Raw genomic sequence first — 25,125 nt, 5'->3', positions numbered from 1 at the left:
GCAGTGCTGATTTTACAGAATCTTCTTAAAACTATACTGGGTTTCACATGAAAAACACTTTTTCTTCTTTCTGTGGTAATATCTTAGTCACATTTACATTGCTGTACAAACAGGAAAAATAATTTTGGCTTATCTTTTGCAATGAGTTTCTATGATTTCTGTAAAGGTAGACTTGGGAATTATATATGTTCAAAATGGCAGTATTTCCATCAAACATGAGACAGTTTGAGACACTGTGTTCTGGATGGGAAGTTGGGCTATTAGCATGCTTTGCTGCCCTCTAGGCGATGAATATTAAGCTAAGTAATAGTCTGGTATTTAGCAGAGCTCAAAAAGGGTTATCTGCAGACTGGATTTGAAATATTCTTTGTGTAGTTGAGAGCAGAAAGCCACTGCTACCGAAATGCTGAAATGAATATTACAAATTATAAACTGTCTTCTAAGTCTACTGATTTTTTTTTTCCTTTGCGATCTCTATCAAGTATTGTGTCAAGTGGGTTTTGTCTTTCCATTAAGTTTGGAGATTTGGTGGACAAATGAAAATGGTAGTTGTAATACCAGATGTTATGTTGCTGCATTTAGGATTTGTTTCTGATAGGGCTTTGAAAAATGAGATGGAAATATTACTGTCTTGCTTTAAGAAGTGCAGTGTTGCAGGTTTGCTTTAACACAATTTTTCTACCGGAGTGTTCAGAACTTCAAAATGCGATGTTATACCTTTTTGAGGGGCTACAGAAACGGTCTGAGGCATCCGGCAGGGCCTCCCGGGGGTTCGGCAGAAGCGGGGCGGCAGGAATGACACCTGTGTGTCCCCCCCCGGGGGGCTCGGCTGAGGCTTTAGAGTATCGCTGGAGAATCAGTGCCACCTGCTGCGCCGTCCTGAAAATCAGCTTCCAGCATGGTCCCGCTCCACCCGGGAGGCTGTGCTTCCTCGCTTTGAATGGTCACAGCTTCGGAGATTCTTTACCGTGTATTTGAGTTCTCTGCAGGGAAAGAAGAAAAAAAAAAATCATAGCAAGTTCAGCGTGGAAAAAAAAAAAAGGCCTGAAAGCAACACCTAGCGCTGCAAATTGAGCATTGCAACTTACAAAGCTTTATATATAAAAAAAAAGGCACAATAACTTTGGAGCCTCACGCACCTACGGCACCGCCCGGCGCTTTGAACATAACGAACACGCTTGTTGTAAAACGAGGACTCCAGGACCCACTTTAATGCCATCGGAGGCCGGGTGCGCGGCGGGGTCGCTTGTCGGAGGCCTCGCTGGGGGCCTGCCGCCCCCATGAGGGAGTCGCCGCCCTCCCTCAGTGGCCGAGGGCTGCCTTTTCCCGGCTGCTGGGGCGAGCTCGGCTGCGGGGAGGCGGTTGTTCGCTCCTTAGCGCCGTGTCAGCGCTGGTCCCCTCCCGCTCGGGGAGAGAGAGCACGAAAGCAAAGCAGATGGTGCGGGAGAGGGCGGGTTGCTTTAGTGTTCGAGCGTGGCGGGGGAACACCAAGCGTGAGGGAGGCAAGAAGGGGCCGAGGGGCGGCTTGCGGGGGTGATCGGGTGGCGGCACGGCCGAAGGCGAACGGCCGCGCAGTTCAGCCGTTAACGCCAACCCCCCGCTTTAAACTTCCCGCCCGGCGGCCGCCCTGACTGTTCGCCGCCGCAGTTTCCAGGCACCGCGGGCGGCGGAGGCGCCGGGTGGCCGCCGCCTCTCCGCGTCCCCTTTCGGGCCGGCGCCGAGGGCGGCCGCCTGGCCCGCCGCGCCTCGCCTCCTCGGGTCCGCCGCTGGGTTGGTGCCCCCGCCGGCAGCGGGGGGCGAATCTGCCGGGCTCGTCCTGCCGCTAGCGCAGTTTGGGCGGTTGTCAGGGAGAAACAAGATGGCGGCCGCAGCCACGGAGGAGGACACCGAGCTGCGGGACCTGCTGGTGCAGACGCTGGAGAGCAGCGGGGTGCTCAATAAGATTAAGGTGGGGGGAAGGAGAGGCTCTTGTCCGCCTACGCCTTGCCCAGCGGGGAGGGGGGAGCGCTGGCTGGCGGCGGGTAACGGCCCCGCGGAGCGCCGAGGCTTCACGGGCTTCGTCCCCTCTCCCTGCCGCTTCCAGCCGGTGTCCCCGGCTGGGGCCCTCCCTCGGCGTCACGGCCTGGCGGTGGCGCCTTCTTTCCCCGTGGTGCTCCCCGGCCGCTGGGCCTGGGGCTCGGCGGGGAGCCGGGTCCAGCGCCTGCCGTGCGCGGTAGAACGAGCTGGACGCGGAGGCGAGGGCCCGAGGCCTGAGCGCCGCATGGGGTCTGCCCGGCGGCTGCGGGACCCGCCCGGTTGCCCAGGCGGGGAGAGGGAGGGGAGCTCTGGGCTGCCGCCGGGGGCCCGGCGCCTGGCCATGCGGTTTCGGCCTGGCAGATAACCGTGTGGCCGCAAGAGCTCTCTTGCTGCTGCCAAGCCCTCTGGAAACATTCGGCCGCCGGGTGGTGCGGGACAAAGTGGACGGAGTTTTTCTCTGCTTCGATACGAAAAGCCCCCGTTGAGAATTTTAAGCAGGGGTTCTTGAGGGTTGCTGTTTGAACGTTGTTCTGCTTGAGCTGCGTCTTGGAGGCTTGCTAAGGCTGAGAACTCTGGGGATGCTGCCAGCCTACAGGGAACAAATAATGCTAAGTTAATAAAATGTATGGAAGATAGCGTTGTAATGGAGCATACGCTACTTCCAGGCCTGTGGTGTAGCCTAAGCTTGTGTAAGAAAGGACATGAAAATTGCTTCCCTGTGTTCTTGTTCAAGTTAAAAGCTTCCAGCAATAACTATTTTTGTATAGCTGAGAGCCATACAGATATGAAAGCATAAGAACTCCTGGATTCCCATCCAAGCTAGGAGAAATGAAATTTGGATTTCAGATCAAGGATGGTGGCGTTTATCCACAGTGTTTTATTTTAAGTATTCAAGAAGTGGATGTTCATTGCCGATATTTCAGAGCAGTTCATCAACTGAAGTGGTTAACGGAAGGGAGAGCATCTTTGTGTGTGTACTTTGAAGTCCACTAGATTTTGGGCTCGTTGTCATACTTTTCAACAAAACAGCATTATTAAAAATGTGTTGTTCTTATGTTTCAAATGGGTAATCCTTGTTTAAATTCCATAAGTAGATGAAGATTCTAGCTCGTGTAACTATTTTTTGAGCAGGGAGACCTTTTTCTAGTTAAGTGTCAAATAGGCCTTTTGAGACACCTGTTAACCTCTTGAGTAGTGTCAACCAATAAAAGTATGGTGATAGTAAAATGATAATTAAAAAAAACCCACAAGCCAATTAGGTCATATTGAGCGTGAGTTGCAGTTTCTTAATTCCTGCCTTTGTGTAGTATGCAAGTTTTTGTATTATGTTTGCCAGTTTGTTGAGTTTTGTGTAAATATATTTGTTGTAATTTTCACTATTCTATAGTGCTACAAGTGTGTAGCAGCTAATATGGTGTAAGGTAGCACCTTACTAGCAAATGACCTACAAAACCATAAACTGCATCCTACTTGCTGGGTTATGTCTCTCTAATACTAGGAGTTACTTTTTAGTAATTGGTATGCTTATGGTTAAGACTGCTCATTGGAGGAATTCATGGTGGTTTTTTCTTAGCTGTAAACCTTAATTGGCACACAACTTTGATGGCTGTCTGTTAATTGATAGTATTAATGACTTAACAGAACTTGTTCTGCTAGCATGTGACAAAAAGCTCCCTTCTTCCAGAAGAATTAAGGTTGAGCAAGTCATCTTACATTGTCAGCTTTTAATTGAAATCAGATCACACCATGCATTAAAAAAAAAGTAAATTGCCATCATCCTTTCATTAAAAAAAAATCAAACATAGTTGTGATCAGTAGTGTTTCTTTTTCTATTGTATGTCTGTATTTTTTTATTATGTGATAGAATGTGAATGAACATTTACATATTATCAAAACAGTTGTTTATTTTGTATTTCAGAATGAGTGCTCACCACTTTTTCAAGATGGATGAGGCTAGAAAGCTAACTATAATAATGTATTTGAGATTTATTGAAGTAGATACATTAACAAAAATTGTATGGACATTGTATAGCTGAATTGGTATTAAGCACTACAGGTAAAGACATCTCTAGGAGGATTACAATTCAAGTGGAATTATTTCAGTGGATAGAATGTATCTGGCTGTCACCTAATACATTTTGTAACAACGAGTAATTTTTTAGAAAGAAACTTAAAGTGATGCTTTTGTTCTCTAGTACATCATGATTTTATAATGGGTTGCAGTTTATTAGTTTATTTTTATTTTGAGATTAATTTATTGGGTGCATCAGTGTTGCTGTAAATTATTTAGCTGAAAAAAATGTTACTTGTGTGATATCTTAAAAATCTGTTCATGATTTTTCTGTTTACCTTAGACTTTGAATGCTGGAGTGTTTAATGAAGTCATATTGTGAAAACTGGAAGATGTGTAAATATATTTGTTGCTTGTAGTTGAGAATTTCCTGTCTTTAAGCTGCAGTATGTGTTTATATATACATAAATATATATATATATATAAAAAACTTGTTAATCATTGGAATTACTCTGATGGATAAGACTGTTTCCTAGTGAATTCTGTTAACATACAGAATATAACTGGATATTTGTACATTAGTGAAAATTATCACTGATCCTGTGTAATGCATGCTGTACAGATAGTTGTTCGTCTGCCTTGAAGAGAATGTGATCTTTCTCTCTCCTAGGGTGGCTGTCATCATCAGAGTAAGAAGAGCCATTGTGCTTCTTACTGTGTTCCTTTGTTGTCTTATTTTGTTTTGGTTTTTATCTTTTAATCTCTTCTGGAAAAATAAGTTTATGCCACCTGGATTTTGCATCTTCTCTGGAACTTGCTGTTGCTACAAATATGAGAGAGGTTAGCATGACTAATATCGTATGACTAGCAATGCTTTTGGCCAGCTAATACTGTTATTGCTAATTTCTTGCTAATTTCATTCAAAACCAAGACAAATGAGGTACTATCAGATAACATGTTGTTAGATAGAATGAAAATGCTATTTTTAAAACGGGCTGTTAACTGCATATGCATAGCTCAGTTAAAATTGTCCTATTTGCTTTTTCATCTTCATTCCATATATTATAATGAACAATGCTTTTAAATGTCTTTGAATTATTAACTGTCATAATGAGTATGCTGCACACTACAGTGTAATCTTGTGTTTTCTGGATGTTGTGATTTTTGTTTGTTCATTTTTTTTTAAAGCAGTTCATATCAGAAAGTCAGCTTGTTTCTTGGAATCAAGGAGAATCATTAAATTTTTTATGTAACATTTATTTCTTCTTATTTTTGTAAGTTAAGTAAAATACAACCACTTATTAATGGTATCAGATTAACTAACTGAAATTAATTGTCAGTATGGTCCTCTAAGCATTGTGGATGTATCCTGCTTTTAGGAACATGAGAACGAGAACCGCTTGTGACAGGCGCAGTGAGCATGTGATAAATGCAGCTGCAGGTATTTAGAGTTTATGGCTTTTAGGTGTTTACTACTTCCTTTGTGGTATGGATTCTTCCTACTTCTTTTCCAACGTTCTTCATCTTTTCAATTACACTACCAGCAAGTTTAACTTCCTTAGCCAATGAAGGCCGCTAAGTTGAAGCGTTTTCCATTAAGTGGTCTAAAATGGTCATGCAAACTACTGGTCCTGCTCAAGGATGAGAACCTCACAGACTTTGCAGATGGTGAGTGACAGGGATGGTACTGAGTAACACTGGTAGTGAAGTTGCTGTTTGCAGTTTGGTATCAGCTTTGTATTTATGATGCGTATAGTCTGGTACAGGCTTTTAGCCTGATTCACACAAGGTTTTAGCCTGGGGTGATGACCGGTGGTTAGACTGCTTAATGCTCGGCCAGTCTTGGTCTTTATCTACAGAGGTATATGGCAGTTAGTAAGCAGAGAGGCTGAAAGTTGTGCAGGTGTAAACCTTCCTTGTGGAGATAGTACAGGAGTGCTTAACTTCTAACTTACTGTCATGCTCGCAGGATTGAAGGACCAGTTGGAGGGCTGCTTATTGTGGAAAGGCTGTAGGGTGTTGATCTAGATGATGCAGGAAGGCCAAAGGGAGATATAGTAAATACCAGTGGCATTGTCTTCTGGTGACCTTAAGGATATTATTTGGGCACTAATGGAAATAAAAATGAACCTGCTATTAATGGGGAATGGTGACATCTGGGAGAAATTGACGCTCTGACATTAAATAAATGCATAGAGGAAGAAAAGCACCTCAGTCTGTATTTCAATGCCACTGGGTTGGACCTAGAGGAGTGGAGCAGACAATCAATCACCGTTATGTGAAAAGGAATGACAGTTGTGATATTGTACCAAAAATCTCAAACAGGTCAGACTCTGGATCAGCTGATGTAAAGGCAACCATGTCCAGACAACTTTATTCTGCAATCTTCTGATCCAGACCCTTAAGGGGGTTTGCCCCTACCCACATGTAATGGCTGGTGTCTTTTATTTTGAACAGTTGTAACAGCAAGTCTGTTTCACAAATGCTTTGTTGTTATTCTTGTCCTCTTATGTAAGTATACTTGGTTTCTGTGTCAGCAGTGGAAAAGATGCAACCATTTGAAGTTTTTCATAGCGACGTAAGACTAAATAAAGTTGTTAGCTGTTGGTCTGAGAGTTAAATGTTAAATTTGCTGATTGAATGGTGTACCCCAGTACCTGAAAAAATGTAACTGCAGTGTCAGCATGACCATTGCATACAATCGTGGTAAGCATTTTACACTTCTTTTGATAAGAAATATGTTCAACTTTTTTTAATTACTTTTTGTCCTTTAAAAAGGTGTCCAAAGAGGGTTATGCTTAAAAGGAAGTGTTTATTTTATTTTTCCCATGAAATGATTTATTTTTTTTACTGGTGGGAGGGAACAGTTGCAGACTAATCCGTGTTTAATTACCTTTTGTAACATACATGAGGAAATCCAGTCGCTTCATATTGTTCTTACCCTTAGTTATGGAAATCAATCTTTCTTTAAAAGCTTGCTTTCCTCTTTGCTTTAGAGAAAACTGGTATACAGAGTAGCACCGTCTTTTATAGTTTATTACTTCAGTGTTATCTACTGGCTACTTCAAAATGTCATATTAAGTTGATTAAAGATTAAAGTGGCAGACTACTTCATCAAATGTAACGTGTGTTGTCTGTTTGATATGCTCAATGAAAGAAGTAGAGAAACTGTAGTACTTAAAAAAAGTAGGCAAGATTTAAGTTTAAATATTCAAAATAGTCCTTAGAAGAATTCTGGTCCTTGACATTAAGGTATTCAAAATCAATTAGGTAAAACCTCACTACAGAGTATTTGAATGGCTGGAATCATGCTCTCTTTTCCTTGAGAAATTCTGTTTCTTTGACCATGGTCTGACAAGAAATCATAGGAATTTTGTATATCTTAACCTTGTGAAAATACATCTTAAAAAGTTAATGTATTTTTTTTCATGTTTCCTGAATGAATTGTAAATGAGGGGTAGGTGTTTCAAAGCTGCCTGAAAGAGCTGGATTTTTAACTCAGAAGAAACTGAAAGGAGGTAATGTAGGTAACTTGGAATCTTTTTATGTATGAAGAAACAATTTAGGAAGTCTTGTATCAAATACCGCCCCTTGCCTTGTTTTTCTCAGACTGAAAACTCTTCTTTCCCAGCCTCAAGTCACATTGCCTGTAACCTTAAGTGTCTTAATTGCACTGATGTAGATTACAATCGATGCCAAATTGCTTGAGGAGAAACAAATAGCTGTCAAGCTACTTGGTGGCTCTTTGCATTCTATTTGCATAGGGAAAACAGTGCTTGTAGAAATGCTATTTGTTTTGTTGTTGTTTTTTTTTTTATTTGGCAGGCAGAGTTGCGAGCAGCTGTGTTTTTGGCATTAGAAGAACAAGAGAAAGTAGAGGTAAGAGAACCTTAAAAAAATTAAATTAAAAAAAAATCGGCATCCTTATATTTCTTCATGTAGAATTAAATATAATAGGTTTAATACTTTCTGTTTGTGAAATGTAAGAAGAGAAAATTATGTATTGCTGCATGATGCTTAAAGAACACAAAACAGGACTATCAGGGTGTTTCCTGATGTTTAGAGGTAGGAATTGTTAAACATAGCCTTTTGAAACTGTAGCTTTAAGTAACTATTTCTGCTGGTTTGATATTGCTTCTGTCCAATTGACCAAAATAACTAAATATCTTTTCCATCAAATACTTCTTTTAAAAAAAAAAAAAAATCTATCTGACTGATCAAGATTTTATCAAATTGGAATACTGTCTTTTGAAATTTAAAATGTTATAGTGTGAGTTTTTTGACAAGCGTTTTGTGAAAGCAATGTAATGAAGTAACTTGCCAAGTATGCTAATGCTTTTGGTGTTTCTCATAAGAATGTTGTATGATAATTTGCTTATATTTAATTTCAGGATATTTTAACTTCAGGATAATTTCCTTATGTTTAAGGAAGAATTCTGAATTAAGAGATGGATTATGTACTGATACCTTGACAATATAATAATATTAGGATTATGTGATACTAATGTGATTAAATAACAATACTGCTGTGGTATGTAGATGCTAGTTTTATGATGCCTTCTACTGCTGGCATTCCCTCATTTCCTGTCTGTTTCCATTTTCCAGAAGTATAGAGGAGAGGGTGCCATATGTCCAGGCTCTCTGTTTCAAAAGGAAAGAATGGAAAACTGTCCAATTCTTCTATTGGTTAGATGGTTGTGCTCTTTCTGGAAAATTGCACAACCGAAACAGACGTTATTGTGACATTAGTAAGGAGGGGTTATTCTATGGTATGATATTCCAGAAATCTAACGTAAGATTGACGAAGAAGACATAATGGAAGAGTGATATAGCAGAACAGTGCCATCTCTTATGGGAAGTGTCAGCATATTATAGAGTACCCAGAGAACAACCTCCCAGACTATCTGGAGAGTAATAGGGCTGAAGAGAGATTTGCTACAGTTGATCACCCTTTTTTTCAAAAGGCTTAAATGCATCATGATATTTTAATTTTACACTGTAGAGACACTGGAAATATATTAATATTTATCACTACTCTGTATTCCTAAATATTAAGCAACATATATTTCGTTTTTCGTGTGGCACTTTCTTGTGTGTGTTAGCATTTATGACTATAGTGATAAATACCTATAACAGATCCTTTTCTTCAAGTTAGGCTCTTACCCAGGATATTTTGATATGTTAGGAATGGCATTTAGAATTTGGTTTGAAAAATCCCTGAACAATTTTGACAAACTTAAACATAGCACATGTATTTATCTCTGTTTAAAAATCAAAGTTGAAGGGGGCAAATCTAACAGGGAGAAAAAACATTTTCGTGATATCTTTGAAGGTGTTTTAATTAATAGAAGATTAGCATTGACTTGTGAGCCACTAATTAACATGATCCACACTTTGTCTAGATGATTTGTAAATTCCCATTTTCCAAAAAGTGGGACTGAATTTCCTTAAGCAAACTTGGCACTATATTAGAGGAGCAGTTTGAGAAGTTAACTGCTTACTGTACCTTTTTAATCATTAAGTAAATAAAAATCAGTATGCTATTAAGAATTTTGGTGAAATTACTCTAGCTCTATAGCTTTTATGATAGAAATACTGAGACAGTTTTAATTTGCCTAAGTAAATGTATGGCTCTGCAGCTTTTACTTGTAGGTAGTAGAAGTAATACAAAGGTAGATTTTGAAGAAGTGAATTACATGTGCCAGGCACCATTGTGGAACAGCGTACACCAAAACACCAACTTGCAGTGGCTTTCAATTTCTTGCTAGTATGAGGATGATGCTAATTACCGTTTGGTTTTTGCTTCTTGACAGAACAAAACACCTCTGGTAAATGAAAGCTTGAAAAGTTTTTTAGGTACAAAAGATGGTAAGTTTTTTGTTTAGTATACTTCTCAAAATAATAAAAATAGAAAACAATGGATTAAGTCTTCAATTCTTTTATTACTGTACTGTCTTCATGAGGTAAAGGATGCTTTTATCCCTGTCAAATGTCATAGTTACTATTAATTCAGAGTAAATTCAGTCTATAATTTTTGAAGTTAATATTGCTGAAGTTGTATTTTTAACTGAGCTGACTAATGCATTTCAATTAATATTTCATGGTGAGTTAAGATTATGCTAACTCAGAGGCATTCTAGACCAATAGAAACACCAACCAGTGAAAACTCATGGTAGGGGTACAGTGGTGAATGCGCACATAGGAGAAATGCCAAAATGAAGTGTTTAAAACAGCTGAATAGTTTAAAAACATGATCTTGCACCTGAATTTTGTAAGCAATATCTATTTTTGCTCCTGCAGTATTGCTGACTTAAATAATTTTGATACGATGGCTGAGTTAGAAATTAGGGAATTGGTATACAAATTTGCTATGTGGTGGTAGTTTGCTGAATGTCTGAATGATGTTTACAGGAGTGTTGAATCAACGTAGATGTTCGTACTGACGACATGTTAATGTTAAATCTTTGAAGAAAGATTTTTACTCTTCTCACTTCCTTTTTAGGTCGCTTGGTAGCAGGTCTTGTTGCAGAATTTCTACGTTTTTTCAATCTTGATTTTACGTTGGCTGTTTTTCAGCCTGAATCAAGCACAGTAAGATATACTTGTTTTATTTGTATGCTATGCGGATTGTTTGGAGTGCATGGCAATGGATACAGAAGCTATAGTAGATTTGTTTAAGCCACTTGCTTGTGTTTATTCTAAATAATTTTTTATATTTAGTCTGTAAAAGGTACTTGCTGCCATAAAGACACATATTCCAGGGAAGTGTGCTAATATAAGTGAATATTCCCTTTATCAGAAATCAATGCTTGAAAATGTGTTAATTTTGAATGAACAAATTAATAACTTTTGTGAAATCATATGACAGTGTATACAACAGAATACTCCTGCAACATTTTTTGCCAATAATTTTACTATGTCATGGTATTAAGTTACTATTGTTACATGAAAATTAAAATAATGTCAGTAATCTACTCTGAGAGAAATTTCAGTGAAACAAAGGACTTTGTGCAGATGCACATGACACAAAGTGGTTGAATAGAACAGTTCAGTTGGAAGGGACCTACAATGATGATAAGGCCAACTGATTGCTTTTAGGCTTTTGATATTGAATTACACTGGCTACGTGTCCCAGGATCCACTTTTAAATGTGATAGGCTAAAGTAACTTGACCACATAAATCCTTAAATCCTGAAGCTTGCTAATGATGAATACTTGCATATTTAAAACAACTTTGGATGGTCTGGTAAGTTCAGGTACAGATCAGAAGTAGATGATGCAATAGGCTATCGTTACTTTAGTCTGCATGCAACAAATAATCACTGTTTAGTCAAAATATTGCTCTGTTAAATAAGAGCAAAAAGCTTTAGGAGCTATATTACAAAATATGTACTGTGTTTTCTGACAGTTATTTCTGTGTTGTGATTTTATTTCAATGTGTTTGTGTTTCCCTCTCTAGCTAAATGGCCTTGATGGTCGAGAAAACTTAGCTCGAGATTTGGGAATTGTAGAAGCAGAAGGTACTGTGGGTGGTCCCCTGTTGTTGGAGGTTGTTAGACAATGTCAGCAGAAAAAGATTTCAGGCAGTGAAGAGGTAAGTAGTGTTAACATATAATTTCTTTCTTTCTTCATAATTCTTTATTAATTTTCATTTCAATGATTAAAAAAAAACCCTGAAATTAAGAACACTTGGCTATTGTTGTAGTATTATACTGTCTCAAGTCTTTAGTATATTGTATTATGCCTTCAACATAACTTATCAGAAAACAATGCTGAAAGATAAAGATTATGACTATTCTATTATTTTTAGCGCCACCCTAGTAGTCTCTACTAATATTCTGCTACAACATAGTAACACAGAGTGAACCCAGATAAATGACACACAACACCGTGTCACGTATTTTCTAATTTCTAGTGTGGTTTGATAACATTTTTAGCTGTACATATTTTCTTTGGCATACTTCTAATTTTAATATGACCTGAAGTGTCTAGAATTGGTTTTGGTAAAAGCTTTAAAGCTGCTCTGAAAACGTATGTATGTAGAACTAAATATATGAAAGTATTGAAATACCTGCAGGCAATGACAGTGATATTTTAATGGAATATATAGCTAAATTGTTAATTAAATGAATGAAATCCAATCAATAGTATTTGATTAGTTGTGATTGTGGCTTGAAAGAAAATTGTCTGCACCCAAGATGCATTCAGTACCCGAACAAAAGCCTTAATTCGGAAGTAGTTGTCATAGACTTCCTAACATAGCGTCAGTTTGCATACTGTGTGAGTGAGGATGGTAGCCTTGTTTCTCATTGGATGGTATTATGACAAAATTCAATATATTTTTCATAATGTTTATGTGAAACTTCTTAGGTTGCTCCAGTTCTAAGTGATAGCCCGTGCCCCACATCAAAATCATCTGATGGAAGATCAAGTACACACCCTATACCAAATAAGGTAAGATTGTTTATATATAATGAAAAAGCTACATAACATGCATGAGATAAGTAGAAGAGAGAACTCCTATGAAACTGTGGATATGATGGCATTCACTTAAATGATCTGCAAAGTCCTGTACCTTTCCGTCTAGTTAGGTGACAGCGTCTCTGTGAGACACAGACGGGTTGGAGCGAACCTGTATGTTTATTGGGCAGCTGGCTGATGGCTGCTTGGGATTTATAAGGTGTTAGGATACAACTGTCTCTGTGTTGGGGCCTGTGGGTTTTTCTCTGTTGCTTCCTGTTAGCACAAAATCTTTATTAACTAACATCTTCCAGGCTTCTAATACTCCTTTACATCTGACTGGAACTGACCAAGAGGTTGAGAATTAGGGGAAAGTGTACGGTACAGAAAGGGGCATGATCACTTAAGCCTCTCTTCCACAAGAAACCAGCTACCCGCTACACCCAGTTAATAAAATAAAAAAAGCAAACCAACCCTGATTCAAATACTAAAGTTTGTACAGATTTTTGATGTAATCTGATCACATTAAAAGTTTTAATAGCTTTTTTTCAAGATTACTGGAAATAACTTAGAAGCTTTCCAACTCACTAATGAAAGCTGAGAAATGCAGTATTGCATGGATTTTGTTGTTAGTTTATTCGTTTGGGAGAGGGAGTGATAAGGATAAAAGAAAATAAAATGACAGCTCAGTTTGGATCTGCTTCATTTTATTTCAGTTCTTTAGGGTTTTTTGCTATGCAAAACCAGAAAACTATACAATTTGAAAAGCAAGCTTCATTTCAAGATTAAGTAACTAATTGCTGTGCTTGTTGATAGTATCTTAAAAGCTAATAATTCTGTAACTGGACTTTGAATGGAAATTCTGATAATTTCAGACCTGCTTCAGGAGAAAACTCTTGTTTGGCACTGTCTTTTAAAACAAAACAAATCCACTAAGAAGATCTGAATGCTGATTAAATGTCACTGTTTCTAAAGTTGCTTCATACCTGAGCTCCTACTTTTGTCTTAAAGTGGTTCTAGATTAGCTAAGAACTACTGCTGAATATGAGTTAGACGTCATAAATATTCCATTCTCCTTTGCATATACCACCTTTCATCTTCAGGTTTAAATTACTTTATTTGAAATAAGTAGGTCAGAAAGAGATGAGCTAAGTGTTTGTTATGGATTTTCCTCAGGAAAAAAACACTTTTCTAGAAGAGGAAAAAAAGAGTAGTTCCAGTAGCTTGTAAATTTAACCAGGTTTCATATGGGTGTTTTTCCGGGTGTGTATGCCGATGTCTCACGGCTGGTCCATCCTCTGTTTGTTATGAGTCTTATTTCTCTATATCTGTTCTTGACAAACCTTTTGTCAATGCAGATATGCAGGGTTGTTTGTTGTGTTGTTGGTTTGTTTTGGGTTTTTTTGAAACTTCTACTCTTCCTGCAGTGGTTGAACTTAGCCAGCCAGTCCAAAATACATTAGTTAGGGGAAGACAGGGAGAGACAAGCACAGAGCAGTATAACATCTTAAGATTTTTTTTTTTTCATTAGGAAACTAGATTGATAAGAATGAGTTTTAAGTTACACCTGGAAACTCTGCTTTAGGGGAGGTATCATGGAGTACTTACAGTCATACTGTTGTTTAGTATTGTAATAGTAATAAATGACAGCCTTAGTTCTTTTTGTCGCAATTGTTTGGGCCTGTACAAAACAGGAACTCCTGTACCCACCTCAAATAGCGGTGTCCAAAGTGGATAGAAAATAAATATAAACCATGTCTGAATGATTTCCAAAGATTAGTGCTGTTTTCCAGAAGTGGTACTGTATTGCAGAGCATTATATTCTTCTTTGTGTTGAGGTTGTCAGAATTCTTTTTCAGGCTGCTGTTGACTATTTAGATATACTAGTCCATAGATGCAAAAGCTTCTCCTACTGACTGACTGACTTCAGCTTAATGGTAGGGATTGGGACCGGTCCAGTTGATAGTGGCATTTTTTTAATGTGTATATACCTAATCCCCAATAAGTATATGGACATAAGAAAGTGATTCTAAGATTTATTCTAAGGTCTATCTTTTAGAGAAACTACCAGATAGGAGTATTTAATTCTGGGCAAGAAGTATTAAAGTGTGGTAAAAAAATCATTCATTGGACCGTGTTTCTTTTTTTTTTAAGGAGAGTTTTGTGCATTGTCAGAACACCACAGTTAGGAGTTGAATGCTTATGGCATGCAGCAGCAGCTGAGGTGGCAATAAGAACACTTTCATTTACATACTCTTTCTGATGTGGTGAAGTTGCAAGTAGAATATAATTTCCAACAAGTTTGAATTTATGATCAGGCTTTTTATATTCTTTATATCCATCTTCTATGGAAAGCAAATCATAATTCCATTGCAGTGGGAGATAGATGAACGTGTTCTGGAAATGCTTTTCATAATATATTGCTGAATCCTTCCTGAAACTATATTTATCTCAGAAATGGGAGAAGATTGGTTTCTGTATGGAGATTTCCTCATAGAAACAGCAGCAGCTGTTGGTTGGAGTTACATACTCCTCTAAGAGTAAGTAGTGGATATTTTAATGGGACTACAGTTCTTATTTTTTTTTATTTTTAATATTTTTTCCTGCTTCTCTCTCCTTGGCATAGGCAGGATGGGAGAATATTCTGCCTGTGCAACATACTTGGAGTAAAAATAATGCAGAAGGAGGAAACTTTAGCTAGTCCTGACTGGAGCAACATGGAAGTTACCTGAAGAGTCTAGACTTCCTGGTTGAAACTTGATATTCTTGGGTGGTTTTTCAGCAAACCTGTGAGCTGAACTGGCTCTGGCTGTGACCTGGTAACCAGTACCTGTAATGTAGAAAGGAGTCTGCTAGGAGGGACCAAGACCACAGCTCTTGGCAGCAGCAAAGAATTACATTTGTTTAAGTGCAAGTGTGAAACCACACTCTGACTTATCTTACTGACACCGTTAGTCTGAAAACCCAAGGTAGGCACGTTGCTCTTTTAACCCTTAGCCACAGTTAACTTATCGCTATGATTTGAAAGTAGTTATTTCACTTTAGCAAAACTTTGATACATGAATTCAAGAAAAGGCCAACTGTCATGCTTGTAGTTTCTCAAACAAGATAGCAGCAGTTCACTCCCTCAGGGCCCAGAACATAAAAGTAGCTGTAACTTCCCTTTTACTCCAGTCAGGGTATCACTAAGCTCTTAATTTTCAACAACAATTCTGTTCCTATAGCATAGGAAATTAAAATATTGTTGTTACTGCTACTTACAGGTATAAGTAATTTTTCTTGCCCTAGAAGAACTGAGCTGCTGCCAGCAATTGAATGTGTCGCTGTGAATGAAACAAAATGACCTTGGTAGGCCTTTTTCAACTTTCATGGCCTATGGTTTGAAAATTTTACTTCAGCCTTCTGAACAAAAGTTAAAGACTGATACAGAAATACTTGGGACAGCGCAACCTATTTGTTGGTTATCTGGATTAAACAATCCTGTTGGTTTTGTTTAAAAACTGTTGCTGATATTAGTAATTATTATTTTTATATTATAATTTTAATAAGTCTAGGGGAAGATAAAAATTGTAGTATTGCTTGCTAGGTAACAAGATGCTGTTGTTTAAAAACTTTCACAACAGCTTGATTATCTAGGTAAATTTGAATATTGTTCTTTGGGCCGCGAAGTTTTGCAAAGATACCACTTGAGGTGTGTTACTTGATCTTAAAGTTAGCATATAGAATAGTCCTTACGTGTTTGAGTACCTGCAGGACTGAGCCATAAGCATGATACAAAGACTGAAAGTTATGTACTTTTAAAGTATCTTGTTTGTGTCATATTTGTTTTTAGTATTTGGAGGGAGAAAGCGTCATTGACTGAAGTTGTCTTATGCTTGCCACTTTAAAACCTAGTATTATATTGCAGAGATCAGCATTTAATATGGGTTAGAGTAATTTGCAAGGGTTTAAATTGATTTCTTTTGAAGACAATGGCTGTAACTAACAACATTTGTTTATAGATGAGTTGCAAAATAACACTAATAAAACATCATGTAACTTTCAGGCTTTAAAACAAACAACCCACCCTATATTCAAAGCTAGAAGATAAGAATCAGTCTGCCTGTAGATTTTTTTTATTTGATGTCCATCATCTTTTAAAATTGGTTGCTTTTATAATAGAGGTGATCTAGATAGCAAAGCAATGCAGAGGATGGAACAAAATTTTTTAATGACAGCAACAATAAAGAACACTTCCTTTCTAAATTGATAGGACAACTTTTTTCTCTTGTGTGATTCCTGATGATATTAATACATTCCTGGGAAGTACTAATACATTTGACCTAACTTTTAAAAAAGTGATGGTAGGTGTATATTATATGTTGTGTGTTTATATTACCACTTACATTATTATAAGACATAAATCCTTATTCCTTTCAGTGAGGGCTTTTTTTTCTTTATCTTTCAAGGCTGATGAAACTACTCAAAGTGATACAAGTGTCTCATCAGGAGAAGCAAGCAAAAGAAGCATTCATTTTCTGCCTAATGAAATAAAACTAGATCCTCAACTAGAAAACAAAGACTTAAATACCAAAGAAAAAAGTGACCCAGGTGTGGATGAAGATGATGTAGAGGGAGACTCTTTTTTTGATGATCCTATACCCAAACCAGAAAGAACTTACGGCTGGTATGTAACATGGGTGTTCTACTTAACACAGGTTTATTTTGTCTTCAGTATGCTTGCAGACCTTTGAAAGCTAGATGATGTCTGATTATTCATGCTTGTAAACGCGAATGTTTAGATCTGTTCTGTAACATTTTCTTTCTGAAATGTGCATTTCTATGATTCTGCTCTTTGAAATGCACAGTGTCATCTGGATCTCTTGGGTGTGTCGTGAGTGGAAAAACCTGTATCACTTCAAGGTGCATTAGTTAAACTATGTAATGTCCTCAGCCTGTTTCTCTGGTGGAATGAACATGTATGAGGAACGGACATCAGCGTTTCTTTTTGCAGCAGAGCTGCAGTGGTGATCAGTACTAAAGGAAGTGGACAATGACAGGGACAGTGCTTTAGATATCTGTATGGCTTTGTAAGGAGTACAAAAAAATCTGGTGAGTGTGTCTGCTGGCTCCATAGATTTTCCATAAGGAAAATTTTCTCATAGCTGAGGGCTTCCTTTTCATGCTGCAGTACCTTTTGTTTGCATTTCTGTTTTCAGTGAAGTGTTGTTGTCTCTGCACGTGTCAGTTTTGCAGATGCTTCTGAAGGGCATTTTTTTATTGTTCATTTATGGAGTCTGACTGAAAAATTCCATTTGAAACAAGAACTAGTGACTGAACTGTACAACAGCTTTGTTTTAAAACTGAAAAACCTGTCTTTGTGTTTTAATGCTGAGTTATCTTGAAGCTTAGTTTAGATACCTCTTGAGAAATGCTGCAAGATCGTGTCATGGTGTTGTTCTGCTGTGCTCGAGTAGTCAGAGAATTGCTGTAGCTTAGAAGAGGTTACAAAAGCATATGCAAGTCAGTTTGACAGTAGCTGCCCTCATGTTGGCTGCTTCCCCCAACTACATTGATAGTGGGCAGCATAAACTTTTTTGTATTATCGCTACAGTAGGTGCTTACTTGTGGAATGGGATCATTCTCATACAGCACAAAGCAATCGTGCCAGGTAAACTAGATGTCTTTCTAGTAAATTAATGGACTTTTTGAGAAAGGTTATTTATAATACAGCTTTCGTTGGATGTATTTAGTTGGAGCAGATTTATTTTTTTTTTCCTCAAAGAGCAGTGATTTTTATCTGGAAAATATTGTCTGTTACAAATAACCCTTCTATGGTATTTATTTTCTCTTTTTCTTAATGGAAGTATCAAGATTAAAAGTGCATCTGAGTGCATTTAGTCCTTACTCAAGAGCTCATTGAACTAGCCTTTAACCAAAGTCTAATCATTGTAGCAGGTGGTTGTATTGCCATAAAATTGGTTTAAATGATAAGTTGTGAAAACTAGAAAAGGCTGGGAAAACTTCTGGATAATAATAATATTTACTAATTTCTTATTGCTTGAGCATTTTCATATGGCAAGAAGAGAAATTCACGTTGAAACTGGGTAAACTGGATTTCTTTAAAAGAGCATCCAAGAAAAAGACTCCTGATTATTCAGTAAAATAAGGATTTTTTTTCTAGTAGAGAAACTCCCTACAGAAAAAAAGACTTCTAAATTATGTGTCTGTAGTAGAGTCACAGTCCACCAAGTAGTAATTTGTACCTCATAATTTTATTGTGATGTAGATGATATAGTAATGTTGCATAATAAGGTTTGCTGAATATGTTAATAATAAATGAGCTGGCAGCTAATTGTAACTGAGCTGTCTCTGCTGGGTCTTTTGCTTCTACCCTACTGGCAGCTCCTCTAGAGGAGAAAAAAAGAACATATTCTTCAGGTGAAATCCCTTTGTGATATGTTGTGCTGGTGTGCCTGAGGCCCAAGGGATGAGTGAGTAGGAGAGGCACCAGCATTGTTTGGTTTGCAAAAGGTAAATTCCTTGTGGGAGCTTTGCCCGTTCCTGTAAGAAGAGTGCATTAGAGAGGAAGGGAACAAGTTGTTACTAAGGACAGAATAAGAGACAATCCAAGCTCTTATTGCCCCTAGGTCTCTGTTCTGTTGTTTGAAATTTTGAAATGTTTTAATACTTGATGGTATACATGATATTTTGGTGATCTAGATATAATGAATGATTCAAATGTTGCCTGCTACTAATAGGAATGGAATCACAGTAACAAACAGTTCTGGTAATACTAAATGTGAAAATCTTGATCTCTCTTTAATAGTGTTTCTTCATCCTTTACTTGCAAGTAGTATTTGAACTCAACACTTTAAATATATGAATGGAATAGGTAGTAGCTATGTGAACTTTAACACACTATGATGAGATCTGTCTTGCAATAACTGAGAAGTTTTAATTCTGTGAATTGACTGCTCTCAGGACTAACAGACTAATAGTTTTGTCAGATATCAGCTCTTAGTTGTAAAACAAACTAATGTAAATATTGATTTATATCTGAATCTTTCTTCTTTTGGCTGCGTTTACATGTGGGGATAATGAAAGGCCCCTTGATAAAAATAGTGATGCTGATGAAGGTGCAGGAGCTCTGTCTGTGAAAGAAGGCAGGCAGAAGTCTTTGCGTAGGTGAGAAAGTGACTTTCTTACTAAATGTCTTCCTTGACACTTGTGCCAGTAAACTGCGTACTGTTTTTAGGATTGCAGAATGAATAGTCCTTTCCCCTTGCTCTTTTTGCTGTAAACACTGCTGTTGTAGTTTTATGAAAATTTAGTATATAATAGAAAAGAAAGTCACTGTGCACATTTTATAGCTCTGTGTAGTACTTATTTATTTGGTTTGTTTCAGGAAAACTGAAGCTAATAAAGCAGGAGGTCTAGCATCCCTTTCTGATGCACCGCCTCTAAAAAGCGGGTTAAGCTCCCTGACTGGTGCACCTTCGCTAAAGGAGTCTGATAGTAAGTTTCCACATGTTTTTGTGTTTTGATGAAAGTAGGAGATATTTCCCATAATGTAATGAATGATCTACGTGTTCAGATGCAAATGTGTTTGTGTGTGGCCCCCTTCTGGTTGTAATGTGATTTGTAGTGATGCTTTTTTCACCGAGTGACCGCATACTGGTTTTGATATATCATGCTACCATTGGGGCATCTTATGTTTTGGATTTTTAACTGAAATTAACTTACTCCTTTGTATTGTTATCTTACATTATGTGCACAAGTTCTTTAAGGATGTTTCCTTTCATGTTGTAAAACCTGCTCTTGAATGCTGGAAGATCATTCCTGTTTACTACTCATGTTTTTCAATGTTAGCAGAGTTCAGACCTGAAAATTGGATATAATATTACTATATTATACTACAAAATTATATAAGGTTGTTATAAAAACACTTATTATAAATGGTTGATCGATATGTTTAAGTAGGATCTTATTAAAGAGTCACAAGTCAAATTTCTGATATAAATGCTTTTGTTTTGTTACAGATTTAAATAGAAACTCTGTTTTGAAAGACCTGCGGTTGGTGAATGCAAAACTGGGATCGCTGGAATTAGGCAAGTAACAGCTAAATGTGATGAAGCTCTGATATTTTTAACTGTAAGTTCTAACCTGGCTTCTTAGAGGAATCTGAGAAACTGAAATACACATCTTGAACTTAAAATCTTAAGCTTTTACTTCTGTCAGTCTGTTTAACACCATTGTGAAACTTACTGGGAGTTAAGAGTGAGATCTTATCCAAAGGAATACAGAAAAGTGAAAACTGTTGTCTTGTATGTGGATTGGTATTTTACACATGCAGCAAAAATTTGATTCATTCTGTGCATATGTTTGCTAATATCAAGTGATAAATTTTGTTGTCTAGGTATCTAAAAAAAGAGGGGCTTTATATTTGTGGAAAAAGATAGCTAGACAAGTCTTACTGTCTTTCAGTATTTGCTTGCCCTCTGCCCTTTGAAAGTTGCCTTGTAAGCTTTAGGAGCAACATGAAGATGATGTGATATAAGAAGTATCAGCTCTATCTCAAAGTAGAGTTGCCAAATAAGTAAGTTTTGTCTTCAGCAGTGTAATCGACATCCTGAAAACCTGTGTTCAATTTGAAAACAGTTTGTATAAATGAGATAGATTAATGACAAACATAAAATCATCCTTTCTTCCTAATCTGCACAAGTAATTCAATCTCCTCCCACTTTTGCTGGCCATCAAACCATGTATTTTGGTGCAGGAATAGTTTCTGTTTTGCATTTCCTGAAGAGAAAACTTGTTTGATTAATACTTTCTCAAACTTATTTAGGAAATGGGGATGAAGATGAGTATGCTGATGACTTCAACAGGTAAGAGAGGACTATATTGCCGTGGCATAGTATTTCATGGTTATAAGGATACCCACTAGCATATTTGAATTATTTCATAATATTTCAGCTAGTCACTATTGCTGCAGTCTGTCAGTATTTCTGAACTCCTTTAAACTTGAGTTTGCTATTTAATTACATATAGTTACAAAATTAAAAAAAAGAAAAGAAACCACAACAGATCCCTGTTGTGTAGGGGGCAGAGATAAGTTGTTGCTTTTTTGTGGAAGGTGTTCAGTGGTTTTTTTCTGAACCATGCACGTAATATTCTAATACTTTAATTAGTAGACAGTGAATATGGTGTGTGCTGAAATATTCAGCTAAAAAGTAAAGCATTGTAAGTAGTCAGTAACAATATTTAACAGCCTCATCCTTATAATTTGAGGGTATTGGTGTTGTAAACTGCAGGATTGAAGCCTAAATATTTATCAGTATTTATCATGGCTCCATCTAGGTAGAAAGCCTTTAGTTGTTTGGGATTTTTAAGTAACTTCATATTTAACTCGCTAGGAAGTGAAATCCTGATCAAATGTCAGGTATAAAGTGAAAGTGGATGTAATACCTGAATGTTCGAAATGCTTATTTCTACATTTGTGATTTTCTTTCTCTTTAGTACTAGTCATCGCTCAGAAAAAAGTGATATCAGTATTGGTGAAGAAATAGATGAAATTTCTGTGGAAACAGAAGAGTCAAATGCCAGTGATAAAGTATGATTCTTTTAAAATTGTTCTTGTTGACATTATTCTGATCTTGTCTTAACTTATTTTAACCTTCTATGAAGTAATGTGCCATTATCAGAGATTCCTAGGATACATGTTAAGGTTGTATTATTTGTTATGTTCTGTATTTTTACACCTAGTATTCCTGCGAAGTTAGATGCTATACTAATTTAAAAACAAAACAAAAACCCCACAACAATTGTTTGGTAGCACAATTCACTGTCTGTTTCTAGGCATGTAAAAATTATTTGAGACTGGTTTACTATTCAGCATGTCCAGAAGTGTCGTCATCTTAGATCTCAAAATCTGTCTGAGCACCTCCTAAAGGAGTATGAAATCTCACTGAAAAAGCTTGAGGCTATATGAAAGACTACAAAACATAGTACTGTTTCTCTGATTCCTGAATTTGTGATTTCATTTATTTTCTAGCTTGAAGGCATCACGCAAGACCTTACCATTTCTCAGTTAAGTGATGTTGCAGATTATCTAGAAGACGTGGCGTAGAATTGGACAGCAAAACTGTTTCATTGTGCTGGACTAGAAGACTGCTGTGGACTGTTAATTTCAGACAATCACTTCTTGCTGGAATGTCCACTCCCTCTTTGTGCCTTGTGTTTCAAAAAGACTGTAGGTGGAGAAGGCTTTTAAATATTCTTAACAAGAACTAAATGAAACAGTGCGTTCCCATTTGAGTCTGATATCAGGATTATTTTCTTCATTTGGTTCGGCCAAACATTTTACAGCAGGAGGTGGATTTTGCAAGCAGAATGTCCATTGCTGGCAGTGGGCATAGTAAAAACCAGCTGAAAAGAGAACATCTACAGAGAGGCATGTGGCTTTATAATGAACTTGCACTGTTACTCTAACAGTCTGATTTTTTTTTTTTTTTTTAAAGATAACCAAAGCAAGAACCTTCAGAGGTAGTGGTTCAACTCACGCTTCTTTTAACACAATTTTGTCAAGTCAGCATGTAGTCCATATTTATGGTAACTCTAGCCACAATACCTAATTGCTCCAAACTTACTTGAAACTGCTGTTTTTCAGACTCTTCTGAAAGTTGGACTTTATTTTTTTTTAAAGGCATATCGAGTGGAGAGTGTCTGAACTCTCACATCTAAATTTAGCAAAATTTAGGGGCTAAATTTAGTAGTAGTCTGAACTCTGAATATTCATGTTTAATATGTTTGTCAGACCATTGATGTTAAGATCTAAGCTGTTTTTATATGGGATAATTTCATCGATGTTATCTGTTGTTAAATCACGAAAAGTAATTTTGTAAGGATCTGCAAATCATTAATTAAATCTTATTGATTTTTGTTAAGTTTTTAACAGTGTGGTAATGGTTTGTGGAGCTTTTATTATTGAGGGCTCTTCACATGCTGTAAGCTCACTTTCGTCTTAAAAATCCTTGTTATGTAAAAATGAGCGCCAAAAAGTAAAACCACTAACCTTCTGTTTTTCAGATTCTGACTGCTGTACAGAATTAAATCCAAATATTTAAGAATACCATACTGAAGACATTACGGACACTAAGTTCTAGCTAAGAGCAAATTCTTGTATTTTCATTATACTCTTGCAAAACAGGGTCAGTAATGGAAACATTGACAGTTCTTTAATGATACTGTTGTATATGGCGCTGCTATAATATATAGGTCATGGACATTTGTAATACTGAAATGACTTCAAAACGTGCACTTTCTGAAAATTGTGAACACATTTGGAAAATATACATGTAAGTGAATATAAATAACTTTTTTTTTTTTTAGGCTGTGTAATTTTTTTCAGGAACACTGTTGGCCTCTCATCAATGGTCATCACAGTGGAAGTAGCATGCTAAGCTAAAGCCATTAGTTAAGCATATAGAGCTGCTGCTAGCATTGGATGCTGACTTAAATCTTTTTTTGCACTGGGCCAGCAGGCATGGAGCAGTGCTGGGAAGTTGGGCTTGTACAGTACATAAATAATTTCAGAGGAGAGAGGAAAAGTGTGCCTTTTATTTATGTGCACCCCAAAATAGCCAGCAAAAAGGCATCAGAATATTTAGCCATGATGTTAACTTCTAACTTTTGTGCCATATTGTGGCAGCTGAACACAGAGGAGAATTTTTTTTTTCACCCCAAAAAATCAATGTGCCATAGACTTCAAATAGCAACAATGTTGTAACATGCGATACACCCTGTGTAAAAATTCCTTTAAGTATGAGGGGAACCTGTGCCTCAAGATACTGTGTATGAAAAGCTTGGTTTGGGCCTTTTTTTTCTTTTTTAAGAAGAGCAACAGCATGTCTGAAAGAAATAAAATTCCACTTGAATACCTGGGAACAATTGGTTTCTGGCATTCATTTTTAAGGTGTATGGAAAAACGTAGGGACAATGTTGTTTGCTTTTTTTATAGGTCTTAGGAAAACACGATGTTCCATTACCTGTTAGCTGTAGGATATGTGTCAATTTATCATACCAAAACAAGCAAAAACTTTATTAAATGATTTCTAATTGCATTTGAAGATGTGGCCTTTTAATAACTAATTAGACATTTTAAGTGTTAACGTGACGTTTATTAACAGCAAAGTGTTGTTCTCTTACCTTGGGGGTTAATTGGAGACGTTGCACTTTGGCTCTAATTTTAGGAACTGCCAAAAAGTGGTAAGTCTCCATGCCGTTCCTCCTGTGGGCTTTTACTGAATTGTGTATAATAATTCAAATTGCAAAATAAAGGTATTGTGCTGGCTAAATTGTATTTTTCAGACTTCTTGAATTAAAAATTTTAACAATTGGGAAGTTTGGGAAGCCCTGTGGGTTTTGGGGGGGTTTCTTGAAAAATGTTTATTTCAGAGTTAGTCCAGTCTGCAGCTGAGAATGTGTGTGTCTGCTCAGGTTTCTTCTAAGCCCAAAAGGATCTTGCAGCTCCTGATGGTGAATCTAAAGTCTGATTAAGACCAGACTGAATAGTGTTACTGGGCTGTCAGTTATATTAGTCTGAGTTGTCAGATGGTTTATGATTCAATGGACAAAGGATTAAAAAAACAAAATCCAAT

General features: G+C 37.3%; 1 protein-coding gene across 1 annotated transcript; it reads left to right on the top strand.

Annotated features, from left to right (window-relative positions):
- The first annotated feature begins 1,642 nt into the window (after nucleotides 1-1,642).
- On the top strand, nucleotides 1,643-24,822 carry CEP43 (centrosomal protein 43). Its single transcript, XM_074580246.1, has 12 exons — nucleotides 1,643-1,948; nucleotides 7,853-7,906; nucleotides 9,841-9,895; nucleotides 10,530-10,618; nucleotides 11,487-11,621; nucleotides 12,398-12,481; nucleotides 16,936-17,153; nucleotides 19,875-19,984; nucleotides 20,509-20,577; nucleotides 21,315-21,354; nucleotides 21,986-22,079; nucleotides 22,521-24,822. Exons 1-12 carry the CDS (start codon nucleotides 1,859-1,861, stop codon nucleotides 22,593-22,595), a joined length of 1,113 nt encoding a protein of 370 aa, XP_074436347.1. The 5' UTR covers nucleotides 1,643-1,858; the 3' UTR covers nucleotides 22,596-24,822.
- The last annotated feature ends 303 nt before the right edge of the window (nucleotides 24,823-25,125 follow it).

Source organism: Larus michahellis, chromosome 3, assembly GCF_964199755.1.
Source record: "Larus michahellis chromosome 3, bLarMic1.1, whole genome shotgun sequence".
Lineage (NCBI taxonomy): Eukaryota > Metazoa > Chordata > Aves > Charadriiformes > Laridae > Larus > Larus michahellis.
This window is presented reverse-complemented; position numbering and strand designations above follow the sequence as displayed.